This window comes from Gasterosteus aculeatus, chromosome 20 (assembly GCF_964276395.1).
Source record: "Gasterosteus aculeatus chromosome 20, fGasAcu3.hap1.1, whole genome shotgun sequence".
Taxonomy (NCBI): domain Eukaryota; kingdom Metazoa; phylum Chordata; class Actinopteri; order Perciformes; family Gasterosteidae; genus Gasterosteus; species Gasterosteus aculeatus.
The window spans coordinates 8,001,133-8,017,105 of NC_135707.1; the positions used below are offsets into that span (position 1 = coordinate 8,001,133).

At 46.1% G+C, this 15,973-nt stretch overlaps 2 protein-coding genes across 17 annotated transcripts; one reads left to right on the plus strand and one right to left on the minus strand.

Annotated features, from left to right (window-relative positions):
* The first annotated feature begins 3 nt into the window (after positions 1 to 3).
* foxj2 (forkhead box J2) lies at positions 4 to 4,669 on the plus strand. Of its 8 annotated transcripts, none has more exons than XM_078094924.1 (10): positions 175 to 468; positions 641 to 1,042; positions 1,174 to 1,248; positions 1,326 to 1,403; positions 1,920 to 2,048; positions 2,118 to 2,568; positions 2,663 to 2,809; positions 2,921 to 3,022; positions 3,641 to 3,955; positions 4,074 to 4,669. In XM_078094924.1, the coding sequence occupies exons 2-10, from the start codon at positions 716 to 718 to the stop codon at positions 4,184 to 4,186; spliced, it is 1,737 nt and encodes a 578-aa protein (XP_077951050.1). In that variant the 5' UTR covers positions 175 to 468; positions 641 to 715; the 3' UTR covers positions 4,187 to 4,669. The 8 variants fall into 8 exon arrangements, with proteins under 8 accessions (XP_077951049.1, XP_077951048.1, XP_077951050.1 ...); XM_078094925.1 differs by having other exon boundaries at positions 186 to 468; positions 644 to 1,042; XM_078094923.1 differs by having other exon boundaries at positions 4 to 468; positions 644 to 1,042; positions 1,920 to 2,568.
* Positions 4,506 to 15,632, minus strand: epn1a (epsin 1a). 9 transcript variants are annotated; one of them, XM_078094912.1, is made up of 13 exons: positions 15,299 to 15,507; positions 12,780 to 12,939; positions 12,377 to 12,478; positions 11,836 to 11,994; positions 11,338 to 11,466; positions 10,936 to 11,056; positions 10,601 to 10,758; positions 10,327 to 10,398; positions 9,055 to 9,138; positions 8,242 to 8,527; positions 7,520 to 7,684; positions 7,035 to 7,277; positions 4,506 to 6,375 (listed from the first exon to the last, which is right to left on the minus strand). In XM_078094912.1, exons 3-13 carry the CDS (start codon positions 12,443 to 12,445, stop codon positions 5,918 to 5,920), a joined length of 1,944 nt encoding a protein of 647 aa, XP_077951038.1. In that variant the 5' UTR covers positions 12,446 to 12,478; positions 12,780 to 12,939; positions 15,299 to 15,507; the 3' UTR covers positions 4,506 to 5,917. The 9 variants fall into 9 exon arrangements, with proteins under 9 accessions (XP_077951038.1, XP_040020499.2, XP_077951037.1 ...); XM_040164565.2 differs by having other exon boundaries at positions 10,327 to 10,440; XM_078094911.1 differs by having other exon boundaries at positions 10,927 to 11,056.
* Between the last annotated feature and the right edge of the window lie 341 nt (positions 15,633 to 15,973).

The following is a 15,973-nucleotide window of genomic DNA, read 5'->3' on the forward strand; positions in this document are numbered from 1 at the left end:
CTGCTTTTTGTGTTTCTGAATCAAACACGCCTTATTTGATGGTATGAGGGCGTGCAGGGACGAAGCAGTTTAAAGACAAACATAAATGTTATTGCCCTTTATTGACTTCCTGGTGAGCCGGCTGCAGAGCAGCTCAGGAGGAGGGACCAGCTCAGCGAGGCGGGCGGAGGGAGTGACGTCACAAAGAGGGAGTGGTGAGTGACGTAATTCTAGGGAACTCTGAAAGGGAGGGGAAGGAGAGAGGGAAAGAAAAAGGAAGCTCTCCGGTACGTTTTTGTGTGTGTGTTTCTCCAAAAGAACCCAAACTTTTGCAAACCGAAGGTGTGACCGGATGCCCGGCATGGGATTTGACATGCTGAGGAGCGAGACGCAAAGACAGCCGCGGACACCAGTTGGTCAGGAGTTGAGCAGAATCCCTGACATCAACCATTAAGTTTAAGGCCTCAGGCCTCGAATGACTGTAAAGAGGTAAGCGACTCTTCTCCCTCAGAGAATAGAAAGTGTGGGTGTAAATGTGTCATTGGCGTGCCGAGCACAAAGTGCCTGAACTCGCTCGGTACAAGTCCAGGAATCTCATGGTTGACAGTGTTACATTACGATCCACTAAAGCCTGCCTCTGTGTTGGTGTTTGTCGCACCAGCAGCCAAAGCAAAAGGACCTGTTGATCCAGCGCTTCCTCTTCGGATCACTCGGTGCCTGGAGAGAGAGAGAGACAATGTCCAATGAATTGAACTCCAGTCTCACCAGTATTGACTGGCTGCCTCAGCTGGGAATCAGCAGCCTGCGCTCAGGGAAAGACAGAGGAGGAGGAGGAGGCGAGAGGGACAAGAGGAAAGACCGAGGGAGGGAGCGAGGAGACTTCCTACCCTCCCTACCAGACCCCCCGCCTCCCAACTACAAAGGGAAACCCCCTCACAGCTATGCCACTCTCATCGCCATGGCAATCGCAGCTGCACCTGAGAGGAAGTTGAGTTTGAATGACATCTACACCTGGATCAGCGACAGGTTTCCCCACTACAGCCGAGCTGGTCGTGGATGGAAAGTAAGCTTTTCAAGTAGCATCACTCTATTAGTGTATTAGAATAACTCTGTTCCTAAAGTCTAAGTTTACTTGCATCGTCGGGTGGTGCACGCCTGAATTATTTGACTTATTTGACTTTGTGTCCTTAACAGAACTCCATTCGGCATAATTTGTCTCTTAATAAATGCTTCAGGAAAGTTCCTCGCCCACAGAGTGACCCCGGCAAGGTGAACTACTTTCTGTAAACTTGTTGGTGGTTTGTTTAAAAGAGAGGAAAGCTGAGAATTCTCTACTGTATTTGCAGGGTTCCTATTGGACGATGGATGGACCCGCAGAAGAGAGTCAAGTGAGGGGACATAAGCGTCCCTATCCAGAGGAGGATGTATGTGGTTTGATTGGACTCACTCACTCACTCATTAACTAACTAAACTATATTCTTCAAATGGCAGATGTGCTGTGAAACCACATAAAGTTCAACTTTGGGATTCTGGCATTTTATCCCTATAATTTAAACCCTTTCCTGCCCTACATTAACATTTAAGCTCCAATTAATAGTTCCTCTGCAAATTATAATTTTAAACTAAAACTCACTAAGATGACTAATTTACAACTCATTCACTCCATCTTTCAGTAAGTTTTTCCCGATACCTCTTTACTTTAAAAAGTTGGTTCAACGAACAGAGCAACACATTATATCTTATCTACTGCTTTTCAGCCATGACAGTGCTGATGTTGAGGGCATCCGCTGCAGTAAAGCGATTAGTTAAACTTAATGCTCAGAGCATTTGACATTTAAATACTTCATCAATCATATTTATGTTGGACCAACACTTCTAAAGTAATGCTTTGCAACGTGGAGCATGTTTTTACGACCCTCTGTCCATTTCCGCTGTTGCAGGCTCCTCAAACCTCGGTGACACAAGCGGAGCGAGGAGCTCCTTCTCGTCCGGCCTCCCACGCAGAGCCTCCGGGGGCCGTCCAGCCGCATCCCTCCCGCCCCGTCTCCCTCTCCCCTCCCCCGTGCAAGGTAGGGCCACTTCCTCCCCTCTTTACCGCGATCAGATCAGCATCTAATCGACTGTCCTCACCCTCGCAGCAACCGTCGCCCTTCCCGCAGAGCCCCGCGTGCACCCCCCTCCCCGTGCACCTTCCTCCTCCGGCCGGGCTCCACCCTGCCGACTCCACCTATTCCGTCGCCTCTTTCCCACCTCGCCATCCACCCGGCCTAACCTTTCCCGATCCCGCCGCGCGCCTGCCCGCCAACAGCGCGTCCTCCCCGGCGGCTGCCTCCTTCTCCGATGCCCCCCTGTCCTTCCCTCATTCGGGGTCCGCTCCCTCTTTCTCCTGCGCTCCCGTCTCGGTGTCTGAGTGCACGGCGCCGGGGGCCTCTCTGTCGCCCTCGGCTGTCGCCGCCGCCGCCGTCGTCTCCTCGAACCCTTCCGCCGACCCTGCGCTGCGCTTCACCTTCGATGAGATGAACTTTCCGGACCTGTATGCGTCCTTCAAGTCCCTCTTCAAGACCATGCGGGAGAGGGGAGGCTCACAGTGTGAGTACATCCCGTCTGCACAAACCCTCTGGGGGGGGGGGGGGCACACTATGCACGGGCGTGGATGAATGGCTTATCTGTCCGGTCTTTCCAGCGGATGCCGCTCCTCCGGCTCTTGGGAACAACGACGCGGCTCCACTTCACACGCCGACTCTGCTTCCGATGTCCCCTCGCCCGGCGCCGCCTGCACCGCCTCAAACATCTGCGAACCCCCCCGAGGCGGAGCGCATTTCGCAATACAGTGAGTCTCGTGTGACGTTACGTCCAGCAAAGCTCGTGTTGAATCGAAAACAGCAACACAAGAGGAAAATGTCGGTGCTTTCTAAAGTGGCCTTCCTCCCTTGCGCTTCAGCGGTGCCAGCCGACTGGTTCATCAACCCGGATTCTCTGAAGGAGAGCTTCCGCATCGCCAGCAATCTAGACTGGGCCAACATCGACCTCTCCGGTCACCCAGGTCTGTGCCGCACACCGGAGTCTCTCAGCTCGGGGTTTTTTGGAGGTTTTGAGATATTGATGGTTCTATTGAGACTGTCAACGTTAGACGAACAAATACACTTGACTGAAATGTTAAATCAATCGTGCAAGATAAAATCGACTGGCAGTTATCTTTTTAACCATCAACAACCAAACAACAAACAAGATGGTAGATAGTATATTAGAATATCTTCACCATGAGCCCTGGAAAATGATGTTGGGACTTAGCCAACACGATTGCCTGAGAAAATAATTGGTAGATTTTAAGTCAGTTAAAGACTTGGCTGGATGAGAAGCAAACCAATTAAATTACATTTGTCTCCATGGCTTGGAGCGAAAGGAGACGTCTTCGAGATGGAATTCTCAAAACTTCCAGATACAAATAGATAAAGTATCTCCAGGGAACTTCAAAAACATGTTTTGTTATTTGCAGTTTAAGTAAAAGCTTCTACGCACATTTTATTGCCCAGACAGTACTATCTTGATTATTGGGGTCATTGCAAAAGGGTAGTAAAAAGATAACCTGTGTTTTTTTAAACATTTACTTTTCCCCCATTGCTATTTCTTGCACTAAAAGGCCCTGGCTTTGTGTCACCAGACCTGCTGGAGAGCATGCGGCAGGCACAGCTCTGCGACTGGGCCCTGGACCCGGCGCTCTTCACTTCCCTCTGCGACTCTCTGAATCGCTTCTTCACTCACAGAGGCATGATCACCTCAGGGAATAACTCCCCACTACAGGTCCCTCCGCTGGCCTCCAATCCCCCGCCTACCCTGGCCAGCCTGACTCACCCCTCGCCCCTCCCTTACTCCCCCATGGTTCACCCCATCAGTGGAGTGCAGCCGCCCCGGAGGGCCCCGCACACGGCACCGGGCCTTCAGAGGGCTCCGCTAACTCAGCCTGCAAACACCACCGGTAAGACACGAGAAAGTTAAAAGGACTGAGTGGAATGTGAAGGAGAACTTGATGAGTGGACCATGTCTCACTTCCCCTTTGGTTGGTACCGTAGTGACGGTTTCTCTTTCTGTCTCAGCCGGGATGCAGCCTCAGTTCATGGCGCCACGGCCGCGTCCTCCGTTAAAGAGTCTGCACAGCAACAGCGAGGAGTTCCAGGACGACTTTGACTGGGACTCTCTGCTCGTCTGACTCTGGACGTCCGTGTGGAAAAAGGACAACAGAACTTTTCGGAGACACGTGGTGTCTTCACTAAGAGTCGATGCAGAGGCTGCATTTGTGACAAATGACTGAAGTCCTACAGCCATTCATCTTTATTCACAATCATAACTTGTAATAGCTTTTCTTCTGCAGATAATTGGAAGTGTTTTTTTTCTGTTGGCGTTTAGATTAAACATCGTCTTAAAAGAAAATAAAGTGTATTATTTTTGTTCCATTATTGTTCTCTGTCAAGGAAAAAGAATACATGTATGGACAATAAATAAGGAAAAAGTATGAAACAAGCCAAACGCACACCTTGTGTTTGTTTTATTCCATAAATTCCTTTTCATTTTTTTTTTCTATTTTCTTCTCAAATGTGAATGTTCAGTTGTCACCACACAAAATTCAACCTTACCCGATAAAAGAGATTTTTCTTGTTGATATAAAATAAAACAATAAATTCATCAAACTAAATTAAAAGAACAGCATGGAGCATGTTGGTAATCCCATTTCTTTCTTCTTCTGGTCATTTGTTTGAATAATTGTCTTGAAACATGAGATGAGATGGAACAAGTGGACGGGGGACGCCAGGGACCCCATTTTGAAATGTTATTGGGGGAAAAAAAATAATGCTTGTGATTAACAAGATTGGCAGAGAAATGTGTGACCCTTAGAATTTGAAATCCCAACATTACATAGTATTTATACAAGTGACCATTTTTAAAAATCAAAAATAATGGATGTCCTTCCTTTCTGAGTCACTGAAATAAGGTCTGACACAGGAGAGAATTGGAGACATATATTGATACATTTAAACCAACAAGGCATTTGCACTATTGCATTCTCACAAATAAGCATTCATATTGTCATTCGCACATTGCTGCAAACACACACATTCAACACACGTCCCACCCTTTGTCATCCTCAGACCACAGATCCAAGTGCTCTCTACAATAAGGGAGGGGAAAAATAATCATTTGATTTAAATGGCATAGTGTGATTTCTTGCTCATCTGTTCCCCAAAAAATTGGAAAAAGAAATAAGTTAATTTCAACATTGAATTAAATTAAAAGTGAAATAGTTGAAAACTATTAGACAACGTTGTGCCTGAATAGTTAATGCAGGTTTTTCAGTCCGTATTTCTGACTGACCGGGTGGCTTCATTTAAAAACTGATCCTTCATGCACTCTTTTCATTTCAGTGATTCAGTGTTTGTCCTCATTTTAGGGGGCGAGAAGAGGAAGAGGCAGGTACAACAGTTTCTCTGTTCAGTCTGTTAGTGGCTATGTCCCCCCCCTCCACCTCCCTCTCAGTGCAGTAATTTTACAGCAGTAGTGTGACACTACTGGGGGGAAAAAAAGAAGAAGAAAAAAGGCTCTTGCTCTCACGGACTCACCTTCACCTGAAGACAGGACTGAAAAAACCCACAACATGAGGAGCAATACAGAACAGGATTAAAACAAAATAAATAGATTTATATTTCCCGCCCACAAACCCAAACTGAAATGAAAGGAGCTAAATGTGGTAAATTATTTCGAAATGAAATAGTGCTTTTTAAGGAAAAGATAAACTGAATTTTTTCTTTTTTCATTTTTTCTTTAAATATATAGATGTACACATTTTTCTTTTTGGACACAAATCGTGTTGAGGAGGGGGGGAGGGGTGAATTAAGGGGGCAGCAGGAGCTCAAAACAGGTAAGCAAAGTGGAGATTGACACTTCCTCAGAGGAGAAACGGGTTGGTGCTCGCTCCCGTCGTTCCTCCACCTCCCAGCGAGCCTCCTGCTCCCATCGCTCCTCCTGTTCCAGTGGGCCCACCCAAAATCAGCTGAGGGGGTGCTGCGGCTAACAGAGATGAGCCCGGGGGGGCCATCGGCGAGAGCCCGCTGTAGGGCATGCCCATGGGGCTGGCCTGCATCATGCCCAGGCCCATTCCCGGAGCACCCATACCCACACTCATTTGCCCCAGGCCCATTCCCGGATGCACCATGCCCAGCATGGGATTGGGAGGTACGGGACTGGAGCGCAGGCCGCTCAGGCCAAGTGACGAGGGCTGAGGCGAGATGGAGGTCATGGACGGAGCCACGCCGAAAGGGTTGGAGGAGGCCGGTATTGGAGAAACCCCCCTGCTGGAAATGGTGCTGCCCGGAGTCACTGCCATGCCAGGGGCAGGAGATGAGCCTGGGAGTCAAAAGGTGACAGTTAGGCAACGGATTTGCTCTGTGTTTTTACTGTAGTGTACCTGTGGGCGCTCGTGGTAGGCCGGGCCCGGCCACAGGAACTTCAAGGTCAATCCAGTAATCAGTAAGTGTTTCCAATTTGTGATTAAAACGTATTGCAAGCGAAAGAAAAAACAATGTATGCAGAGCTGGAGGGAACTTTTGCCACGGGATTCTCAACCTTATAAGCACAAAGCCTTTTTTAGGCCTCTGCTTAAAACTACATTTACAAACTGTAAACCATTTATGAAAACAAAAAGGTTTATTTTGAAAATTCTATCATGATAAAAGGGAACATTACGAGTGTGCTTAGATGAGAGTCAGACCCTGAAAAATGAGTGGTGGTGTTGTTTCCTTTCCCAGTATCATTGTTGGAGTATGTTCAGTTTTGGCAGAAGTCTGCACAAATATTTTTGCATACAATACGTAACTGTAATAATTGTTAGAGTTGTGTTTGGAGCATGTTCGAACGGATTTTCTTGCGTCGTAGCCCAGACTTTAATATTTCCAGCGGTGTGTGCTATTATTCTATTGGTTCAGATGAGTGTCTATGTGGTAAACATAAACCGGGGTTCCTGTCGTAAGAAGTTTCACTCGATGTTTGCAGTATCTGTAACTAACCTGTGTTCTGGAGGAAGGGGTTGTGCGCTGACGACGAAGAGATGGAAGGAGGCGGCGGTTGTTTGGGTTTGGGTTTAGACGACAACAGGGAATCAAGATCCACCAGCGCTGCGTTGGGGCCGAGGAAGGACTCAGGAGTCTTACGTATAGGAAGTGAAGAACCAAGAGATGACAGGTCAAAGGGCACCGGGGAGCCTGTGCTGTTGCAGCCTGTGGCTGGGGACCCTCGTCGCTCTGGGTCTCCTGAGGAGGTGGAATAGAAACATCATAATACCAAAAAAAAAGTCTTTCATCATAAAAAACACACAATATAGAACTGCATTGCAACAGATACTAGACGAGGATGAAATGTAGGACAAGACAACCGTTTTGTGCATGCAATTGCAAATCTGCGTTGTGTAATGTACAATCCCTTTTTTTAAATATGTGTCTGTACCAGTACCTCAGTGTTTTGTGGGTCTGTGCAGCTTTAAGTGTCAATATACCTGTGCCATTTGTGTGTTTGGCGGTGCCACTCCAGATGTCGGAGGTGACAGGGTCAGAGACAAGGACAGGCCCGTCCCTTGCCCAGGGGTCTACTGGCCCCCCCGAGGAGGACGTGCTGGGTGGAACTGAGGGACCCCAGGGGTCAGCACTGGGGGGAGTCACAGCTACAGGGGAGGGGAGGAGAGGAGACGCAGGGGAGGGGAGGGTTAACGCCACAACTGACATTTACAATCCACAATGAAAGGCAGGGAGCTGGGCCGGGTTCCAACACTGGCCTTTCTCTCCTTGACCTCGGCCATCCCACTAACTTGACGAGGACAGATGAGAGCAGAGTTTCTGGAGCTGTCTCCTTTAACCCTTTTCAATCTCTGCAGCTCAGTGGAGGTAAAGGAGAGATGATAAGCAGCTACCCCGTTCATTCAAAAAGAAGCACAGAAAAGGGAAAGACAAGAGACAGCTCTGGTTGAGACACAGCCAGTCAGTCCTGAGTAGAAACAAGAGGATACAAATCCCTGGTTTAGACACAGAGGGAGAGTGGATTTCGCATGCTTTCTTTCGTCGCTACAAAATGAAAGCGTGTGTGTGTGTAAGATACGACAGCACGGTGACACGAGAGAAAATGGAACAGGAATTAGAGGTCGAGAGGTCTTCACACCCGCTCGGTTCACCAGAGCAGGACGCGGTCCGGCGTTGATACCCGGCCAGTGTTGCGGCTGTTTACCTGTGCTCCCCCAGGGGTCGACATTGTTAACCCTGTTGGACGTCTCTCCCCAGGGGTCCGGAGGAGGGGCTATGGCGGGTGGGGGAGCTCCCCCACCCCAGGGGTCAGAACTTGTAGGCGATGTGGGTGACGCTACCCCCCACGGGTCGGCAGGGGCGGGGCCCCACGGACCCGAGGTGGTCGGGGCGGGAAGTGTGCTGGGAGGCGACGGGCCTGCTGAGCTCCCCGCTGTGGCGGCGGCCGGGGCCCCCCAGGGGTCCGCGGCACTCAGCTCCATCAGAGCCCCCTGTGCAGGAGAACAGATCATGGATTTAACCTCCAGTAGCGTATTCGAGGAAAGTCGCAAACTAGAGAACTAGAAGCAGACACAGAAATGCGCAGCAGACACATCAAGGTGATACTGAAAGAAAAAAAACTACTTGGTTCCTTGTCTGTGGGAAAGGGAAAGACAATCAGAATAAACCTTTTGTGGACACGTTATACAATGACAATTACAGCTGCAACAAAAAGAATGCGAGCCCAAAGGCACGTTCCATTTGCGCGTATGATGAACGTAGGAAATCTTAACTGACACATCTGATGACCAGAGTCAAAATGATATCTTACTTAACTGGATTTAAAAATACAAACATAGAGGCGTTGGACATCAAGGCCCCATTTGAACAGGATTCTTTAAATGGGGAAAGTTTTTTTTGACAAATTCCGGAGTAGTTAGGCAATAATTAGTGGAAGTGACTTTGTTATCTTCCGCGTTGGATATGTCCGTAACATGGATGTGAACACGGACTTGGATTCAATCCTGAGTACACAAACCTCCTCAGGCTTAGATTTCTCCCTCCGACTCTCCTCGAGGGCCATCTGCAGTCTCAGGTCGTCACCTCGACGTAGTCGCTCTTCCTGCCAATCAGACATAGTGATGTCAGCACACAACCTCGGGAACCACACCACAGGTACTGACTCAGGATCAGTTTACACCCTCACAATCTGAGTCTGAATTATTGGGGGGGGCGCTGATATGTAATTATTGTCTCCAGTCAACAAAAAATGAAAACAAGTCAACCAATAACTGCATCATTTATGAGTTTGAAATTTTGTATAATTCTCACGGTTTTCAACAAAACACAAAATCAGACGGTGCTTGTTTCACAAAGAAATTAAGCTTACGCAGACCTGCTGTCACATGGCTTCCTAAAATAAACCAGACAGCTGTAGAATTGAAGTTTCAACCAGCATCACCCCTATAGGAGTGGGAACTGCTACAAAGCAGCTGCGGTTTGTTCACTTGCTGACGTGCCATTGGTTGATTTTAAATCAGTTTTTGCTGCTCGTGGTTCACTCGCTCAAAATGCTGGATTAAGAATAGGCATGCACAATTTAGCTTAATCCAGCGGAGCATAGAAAGTTACAATAAAGAAAAGGATTGGAATGTAATCCATTTAAAAAGAGAGATTGTCCCGGGACAACCCTGTGGTATGCCACCGTTAATCCTACCTTTCTACAAGGAGGACTAACAGTGAAAACAACTAAAAACACCGACTTATCCACAAGAGGAGATGGCCATAGTACGGTGTGTGCAGGAGGAAGTGATCACTTCCATACAACAGACGAACAAGGTTTTCGCTCAAACCCGGGACAAGGAAGCTACAACAGCAGGTTTCGTACCAAGACTACAATCCAACACATGCTATCAGAGAGGAAAGAGTAATCAATGCTTACAAATCGTTCAGTGTTTAATGTAGTCAATAGTGAAAAATATTCACCAATGCCTTGCAAATTCAAAATCAAATTAGCGTTCATCGATTCTTTGGGTGCTCCCTTTCATTACATTAGAAAAGCACCAACTTCACACGTTTTAGACCTGCGAGTTGCATAATAAGACAGTGAAACTACACCAAACTAAATGATCGCAACCAGATCACCGCTGCCTGGTGCACACGTCTTGAGTGAGCCGACACATGACACATATGAGCATAGATTATTTGACTGATCAATAGGTGATGCACGTTTGAGGATTTCCGAATGAAAGAAAGACAGATAGTTGCTGACTGAAAGGCCAGCCAGCAGGGCGCACTCTCTGCCCCTGACCTTTTGTTGTGCCTCTTTGCTGAGTGTGATTGCATAGCAGAACTCTGCGTCCTCCAGAGGGTCCTTGACAGTCTGGGGTAGGTCAGGCATGACATGGTGAGAGCAAAGCTGGAGCTATGTAGTGAATACTATCAGTAACATCCCTCCGAGCACAGAGTGGCTCTCACATGACAAGACAAACTGCAAACTTAGCTGTAGGCGGTCACAGTTACGCTTTAGACCGAATCTCCGTCAATGTGGTTGCGCTCGTCTTGAATGTGTTGCTTTGTGTCACCTGCTCTGCCTCTTCTTTACTCATGGCCAAGGCCAGCTGGAGCTGCAGATCTTCCTCCCCGGTGCTCTGTGGCCAGGCCTGCTCAGGGTCCGCCCCTCCAGAGTGGGAGCCCGCTGACAGGCTGCCCCCCAGGCTGGGTGCTGAGGGAGCAGAGGAGGCTGAGGCAGAGACAAACAAGCACATGCATGTATGAGAGCTTGTATTGGGTCATCAGCCACCAGGAGCTAAAAGGCCTTTTATGTTATTGTGAGCCCACCTATCTCTCAGAGTGTAATAATGTGACTTGAAGCATCGTTTAAATCTTTTAAAACATCTATTTTAAGTACCAATCTCACCGCTCGAGGTCTGTGCCATCTTCTCTTTGGTTTTGAGGGCGTGGATCCTCTCCTCTCTTAGTCTCTCCTCATCTTTCAGCAGCGTCACCAGCTGTTTGGCTTTCTCTCGCACGTTGACCCCCTGAAGAAATACATGTCAGATTAACAAACATACATTTAGTTACTTGTACGGTTTTCGCCCTGCACACCTTCTGGTTAGTCTACAGTTAACAACCAATAAAACCTTTATTGGCTGGGTTAGTTCACACAAGAGGTCGGAAACTCATTGTAAAATGTCTTTGAATGAATCGCAAGTGGCACGTTTATCAAAGCGCGCTTGCATTCCACAAAGTGGACCGTACTGGCGAAACATTTCACATTTTGTTATGTAGTTTTATGGACATGGTGTATTTTTTTTTCTACCTGGTCTTTGCCGTCCCTGTCTATGAATTGAAAATCCTTCAGGGTCTGGACTGCGTATATATTCTCTCGGCACTGTTGGGCAACACGTTCTGAACCGGTCTTGATCAGGTACTCCATGAGAGTCATAGCCTGGCGAAAACATAAATTACAACCAATGACCAACTGTAGAAAAGGTCTGGAAAACCAGGTAGTAGAAATGTAAATATGAAAGCAGTTTGTAGGCTGCAATCCAACTAGATCCATGCACACACAAGTACACACTCAAACATGCACTAATTACTATAAAGTCATGAAATATAATTCACGCATTTCATAGAACAGCAGCTATATTTGGGCTGTGTCTGTAATTACTCCCATGCTCACTCATTGACTAAACCTGTACATTAAACACTCAATAATTTAGTCTGCAGTAAAGCATTAAGATTTAACATACTTCTGGAGCCGCATCATCATCATCATCATCATCATCCGGCATCCAAAGTGTTGCACAACACAAACCTTGTACACGTGTCTCCAGTTCTTGCCGTGGTCATTGAGGCGTTTCCACACCATGCTCATGATTTCCGAGAAGGCCACAACATTGTATGTCAGATCAGCAATCTCTGACATCAGAGAGCTGCTGGGGCCCCATGGGTCGTTGGAGGTCGCCTCTCTGACCTGGACAACAACGCAGAAAGGGACAAACTCGAAATTCATCCTCTATCCAAACTGTCCGTGAGAACAATAATTCAGGCCCAATACATTGGGACAAGTTAAGGCTCCACAATGTTCTGAGTAGCAATGCAAACTCAATAATGACACAAGCCGGAGAGAGGAAACCTAATGAACTGATAATGATTAGATTAAGCTCATTATGTTAACCAGGGGAAAGAGTAAGGAGGTTGCTTCAAAATAATATTAGATTATCAGGAGATATGTTATGTCATATGTATTAAGAAGAAACATGGGTTACATTTAAGCAACAAACATATGGGGGAAGTGGGTGTAAGACAAGAAAGAAGAAGAGAAGAAAACCCGGATAAGCAGAAGGAAACACAACCTTGATTTCAGCCTCTGAGTAGTTGTGGACCATGTTCTTTACTTGTCGCCGTAGCGATGAGGTCGACATGGCAACGGTCTGGCCGTCGAGTTCTGTTGCGATCTGAACAGCAGATGGAGAAGAAGGGTTGTAAAACATAGTTAAAGCAAAACCAACACAAGGACATTTTTCATTTCAGACGAAACAAAAAGAAAGGCTCGAACAAGGGTCAATAGTACAAAAAAAGAAAAAAGAGTGAAAACAAAAGTTCAAGAGACTGGAGAAGAGGTTTGGAAGGGCAAGAGTTTGGATGAAAGCGCATGAGACCATGAGAAGAAGATTCAGACAGTGGAAAAGCGCCTCTATACCAGGCATCAATCCAAAATGTCACCGCTATAATAAACAGAGACATCGTCATGCACACCTGTTACACAAGATGATGCAGAATAAGGGTTTCTCCTCTTTGTAGCTTTCGTGTTTCTGACTTGTGTGCCACTCATTCACAGAGTGCTATTTCTCGGTTTGTCGGTTTCTTCCCGTGGCAACATTGGGTCCCGAATCCTCAGGCGATAGGGAGAGGAAAACTATGGAGCAAGATTGAGATGAATATTAACAGAGAACCCTTAAGCACTGAGAGACACAGATCCCACCAACTAGGAAATTGCACTTTCTTGTTTCTCGTTCTCCTGAGTTTGTACCCTATGGTTGAATGCACTTATTGTACGTCGCTTTGGATAAAAGCGTCAGCTAAATGACATGTAATGTAATGTAATGTAACTAGACGAGAACAAGCTCAAAGTTTATGCGGGAGCCAAATCTAACTTCAGCGTTGGAAAATAAGGACAAAGCAGACATTTAGCAACAAAATCACAAGACCTGCTGCTGATCCACTCAAAGATAAGAGAATAAAACAGGCTTTATGACTTAAGAATAAGAGTTAATCCTGAGCCAGTAAGACACACAAGGGTAAAATACGTCTAGTGTTGTTTCTCATATTTCACAAAATAACTGTAGAGTCGCAGAGGGATTCACAAGAGCAGCATGTTTTGAGGAATAATGTTAGTTAGTTTACATTTCAAACTTCGGATAGATAACTAATTATAAATTACTGAGTTAAACATTTCTATCGTGGTAACGCAAGGACACACCATGACTAAAATAGTGTTTTTGCCAGAACCGAAACTGAATTTGAATTTCTGCTGCCTGCTAAATATAAACATGTAGCCATTTACTTGCATGCTGCTGGTGGTGTAAAAGCATGCGCAGCACGATTTTGTGACACAACATTGGATCCCTCGCTGAGCATTGTTTGCATTTGATTGCTTACACAGGAGGCTTAAACATTGTTGCTGACCAGATGCATCATTTCGCCGAAACCACGGGAATTTTCGCAAAATAAATGTTTGAAATTATTTTAAAAACAGGAACAAGATTAATCTTGTCTGCAGGTTATAGCTATCTGATTGTCTTAGATAAACTCAAACTTGGTACGCCTGCATACTGTTTTCTATGACGTAAAGTATGTTTAATAACAAGAATAAAACCGTTTAGGGGATCTATGCATTTGAAAATGGTTATTTGTCCATTTGTTGTAAATATACATGAACCAGTAATATGGCAAACATGCTAAAGACAACTGTGCTGTGTGCTGTTAAAGTGTCTTTGAGTCACACACTATAGCAGGTCAGTGTTTGGATTTGCAGGTCAGACAAATACACTATAATGTTAATGTTGCATAACTGAATTCAAGGAAACTATTGCAAAGGCCGATTCAGACACTCCTGAAGTTCTGTATCAAAGTTCAGACACATCAACTAATCTTTGATAAAGAGGACACGACGTGCCCTTTGTATCTCGGCTTGTTTGGAATACGTCCACAACGCCTCACACCGGTTTAATTAACCAACGCCAAGTGTCAATTCTGTACACAATCCCTTTATCGTCTACCGGGACTGACGGAGGCCTCCAGCTAGACGACCGGCTTATAAAGTGCACACAATAAATGACAGACGCACCTGCGTTGTAAAACGTAAGCTTTGCACCGCTAAGCAACAGGGCTACGAGTTGCCACTAGAAACTCAGCTGACTTGCCCCCCCTCTCCATCCCCTGCGTGCAGTTACCAACAACCCCACCAAGAAGTTACCCACACCCTGTTGGCGCGCGCGCACAGATAACGTGAACAACGGTTAACGTGCCCGGTCACACCTAACGTTACCGAGTTAGCGTTAGCTCAACGTAGCGCAACAGTACGGAGCCACTCGACCGACATTACGCTAAGCTAACCAGCAGCCGTTGACTCCCGTCGGGTGTGACACACACACACACACACACACACACACACACACACACACAAACAAACACACAGAGTCAATACGCACACTGACATTACACAACTGTCAGACAATCGGTCTGCGTTAGAAAAGGTGTACGAGCGGCTAGTGGGGGCAATGAGGCGTCTAGCGTTGTGTCGTTAGCCGGGTACCGTTAGCAGTGGAACTCTAGTCTACTCAGACTGAGTACTTTGACACCAGTGAAGTGTGGTTAAAGTGTGGACAGGCGTACATGAGGATGTTGGGTGGTTAGCTAACGTCACATATGAATTGGCAGATCAACTAACGTCCAATAAAACGCACTATTCGCGGCGCGACATCGCATCGCAGCATTAGAAAACGTTCGTTGAGGCCAGTTTTTACTGATGAAATCGATCACTTGCTGCTCTCCTGTTGCTAAATAGAACAGATTAGCTAAATAGCAAGATAGCAGTAAGCTAGCTAGCTCCCGCTTGTTAGTTCGCAACAGGACAGCTAAACTGTGCACGCGTTGACAAGGACATGTCCTACTTCCGGACAATGTTGGGTGTGTACATTTAAATCAACAGCCAAAATGTCAAGAAATACTGGAAACACAACACAATACAAAATCCGATTAAAGTGTCTACTGACCCTGTTGTAGCTTGACTGTACGAGGAGATGGCCGAATTTCCGCTTCCGTTCTCGGCTCTAGAAAAGACCGCACCCCCTGTAGCCTTGTTTTGCTGTAGTAGAAAACTCATTAATAATGGATGATAGTGTTAACATTCACGATTTAAAAGTGCCGAACGAACAGATATGCAAGCAAGGTTCTGTTAATTGTTGAAGTTTTCAAAAGAGTGAAAGGCGTTTGATTGGTTGTCTGGACTGAAATCCTCGGTTAATAAAAATCCACCCTCTTTATGTAAGGGAAGGAAATCAAAAACTATTTTATGCTCTTGTATATTGTTTTGTTAGTTTGGATTATGATTTTATTGTGGACATTTATACCCCCAATCGGGGGTAGATGATTTACATTGATTGTGCCTGTAAACCCACGTGGAGAGCAGAGACGAGACATAATTGAGTGTTGACATATTTTACAGAACTTAATAAAAAAAATAAAAAAATAAAAAAAAATTATAGCTGTCCTCAACAAGACATTGTTCACTATTAATTTGTGATAAAAATCCTTAAAATAACTCGCCCCTTAATTCTGATTTAATAGGCTTAACAGGTGCACAAGGTTAATTCTGATATAGTTTTTAGATTCAAACTTTAGATATTGCTAAACTGCTGCCAAAAAAAGAAATGAGACATTATTGACAT

Bases quoted from the DNA above. Each gene is read 5' to 3' on its own strand.
- epn1a (XM_078094910.1), bottom strand. From the start codon at position 12,445: ATGTCGACCTCATCGCTACGGCGACAAGTAAAGAACATGGTCCACAAC. The intron at 11,467-11,835 runs GTTTGTGTTGTG...TGTTTTCGCCAG, and splicing joins ACTGGAGACACGTGTACAAG to GCTATGACTCTCATGGAGTA. The intron at 8,528-9,054 runs GTTTGTGTACTC...TCTCCTGCACAG, and splicing joins AGAAATCTAAGCCTGAGGAG to GGGGCTCTGATGGAGCTGAG.
- foxj2 (XM_078094918.1), top strand. From the start codon at position 716: ATGTCCAATGAATTGAACTCCAGTCTCACCAGTATTGACTGGCTGCCT. The intron at 3,023-3,640 runs GTCTGTGCCGCA...TTGTGTCACCAG, and splicing joins CGACCTCTCCGGTCACCCAG to ACCTGCTGGAGAGCATGCGG. The intron at 3,956-4,073 runs GTAAGACACGAG...TTTCTGTCTCAG, and splicing joins TCAGCCTGCAAACACCACCG to CCGGGATGCAGCCTCAGTTC.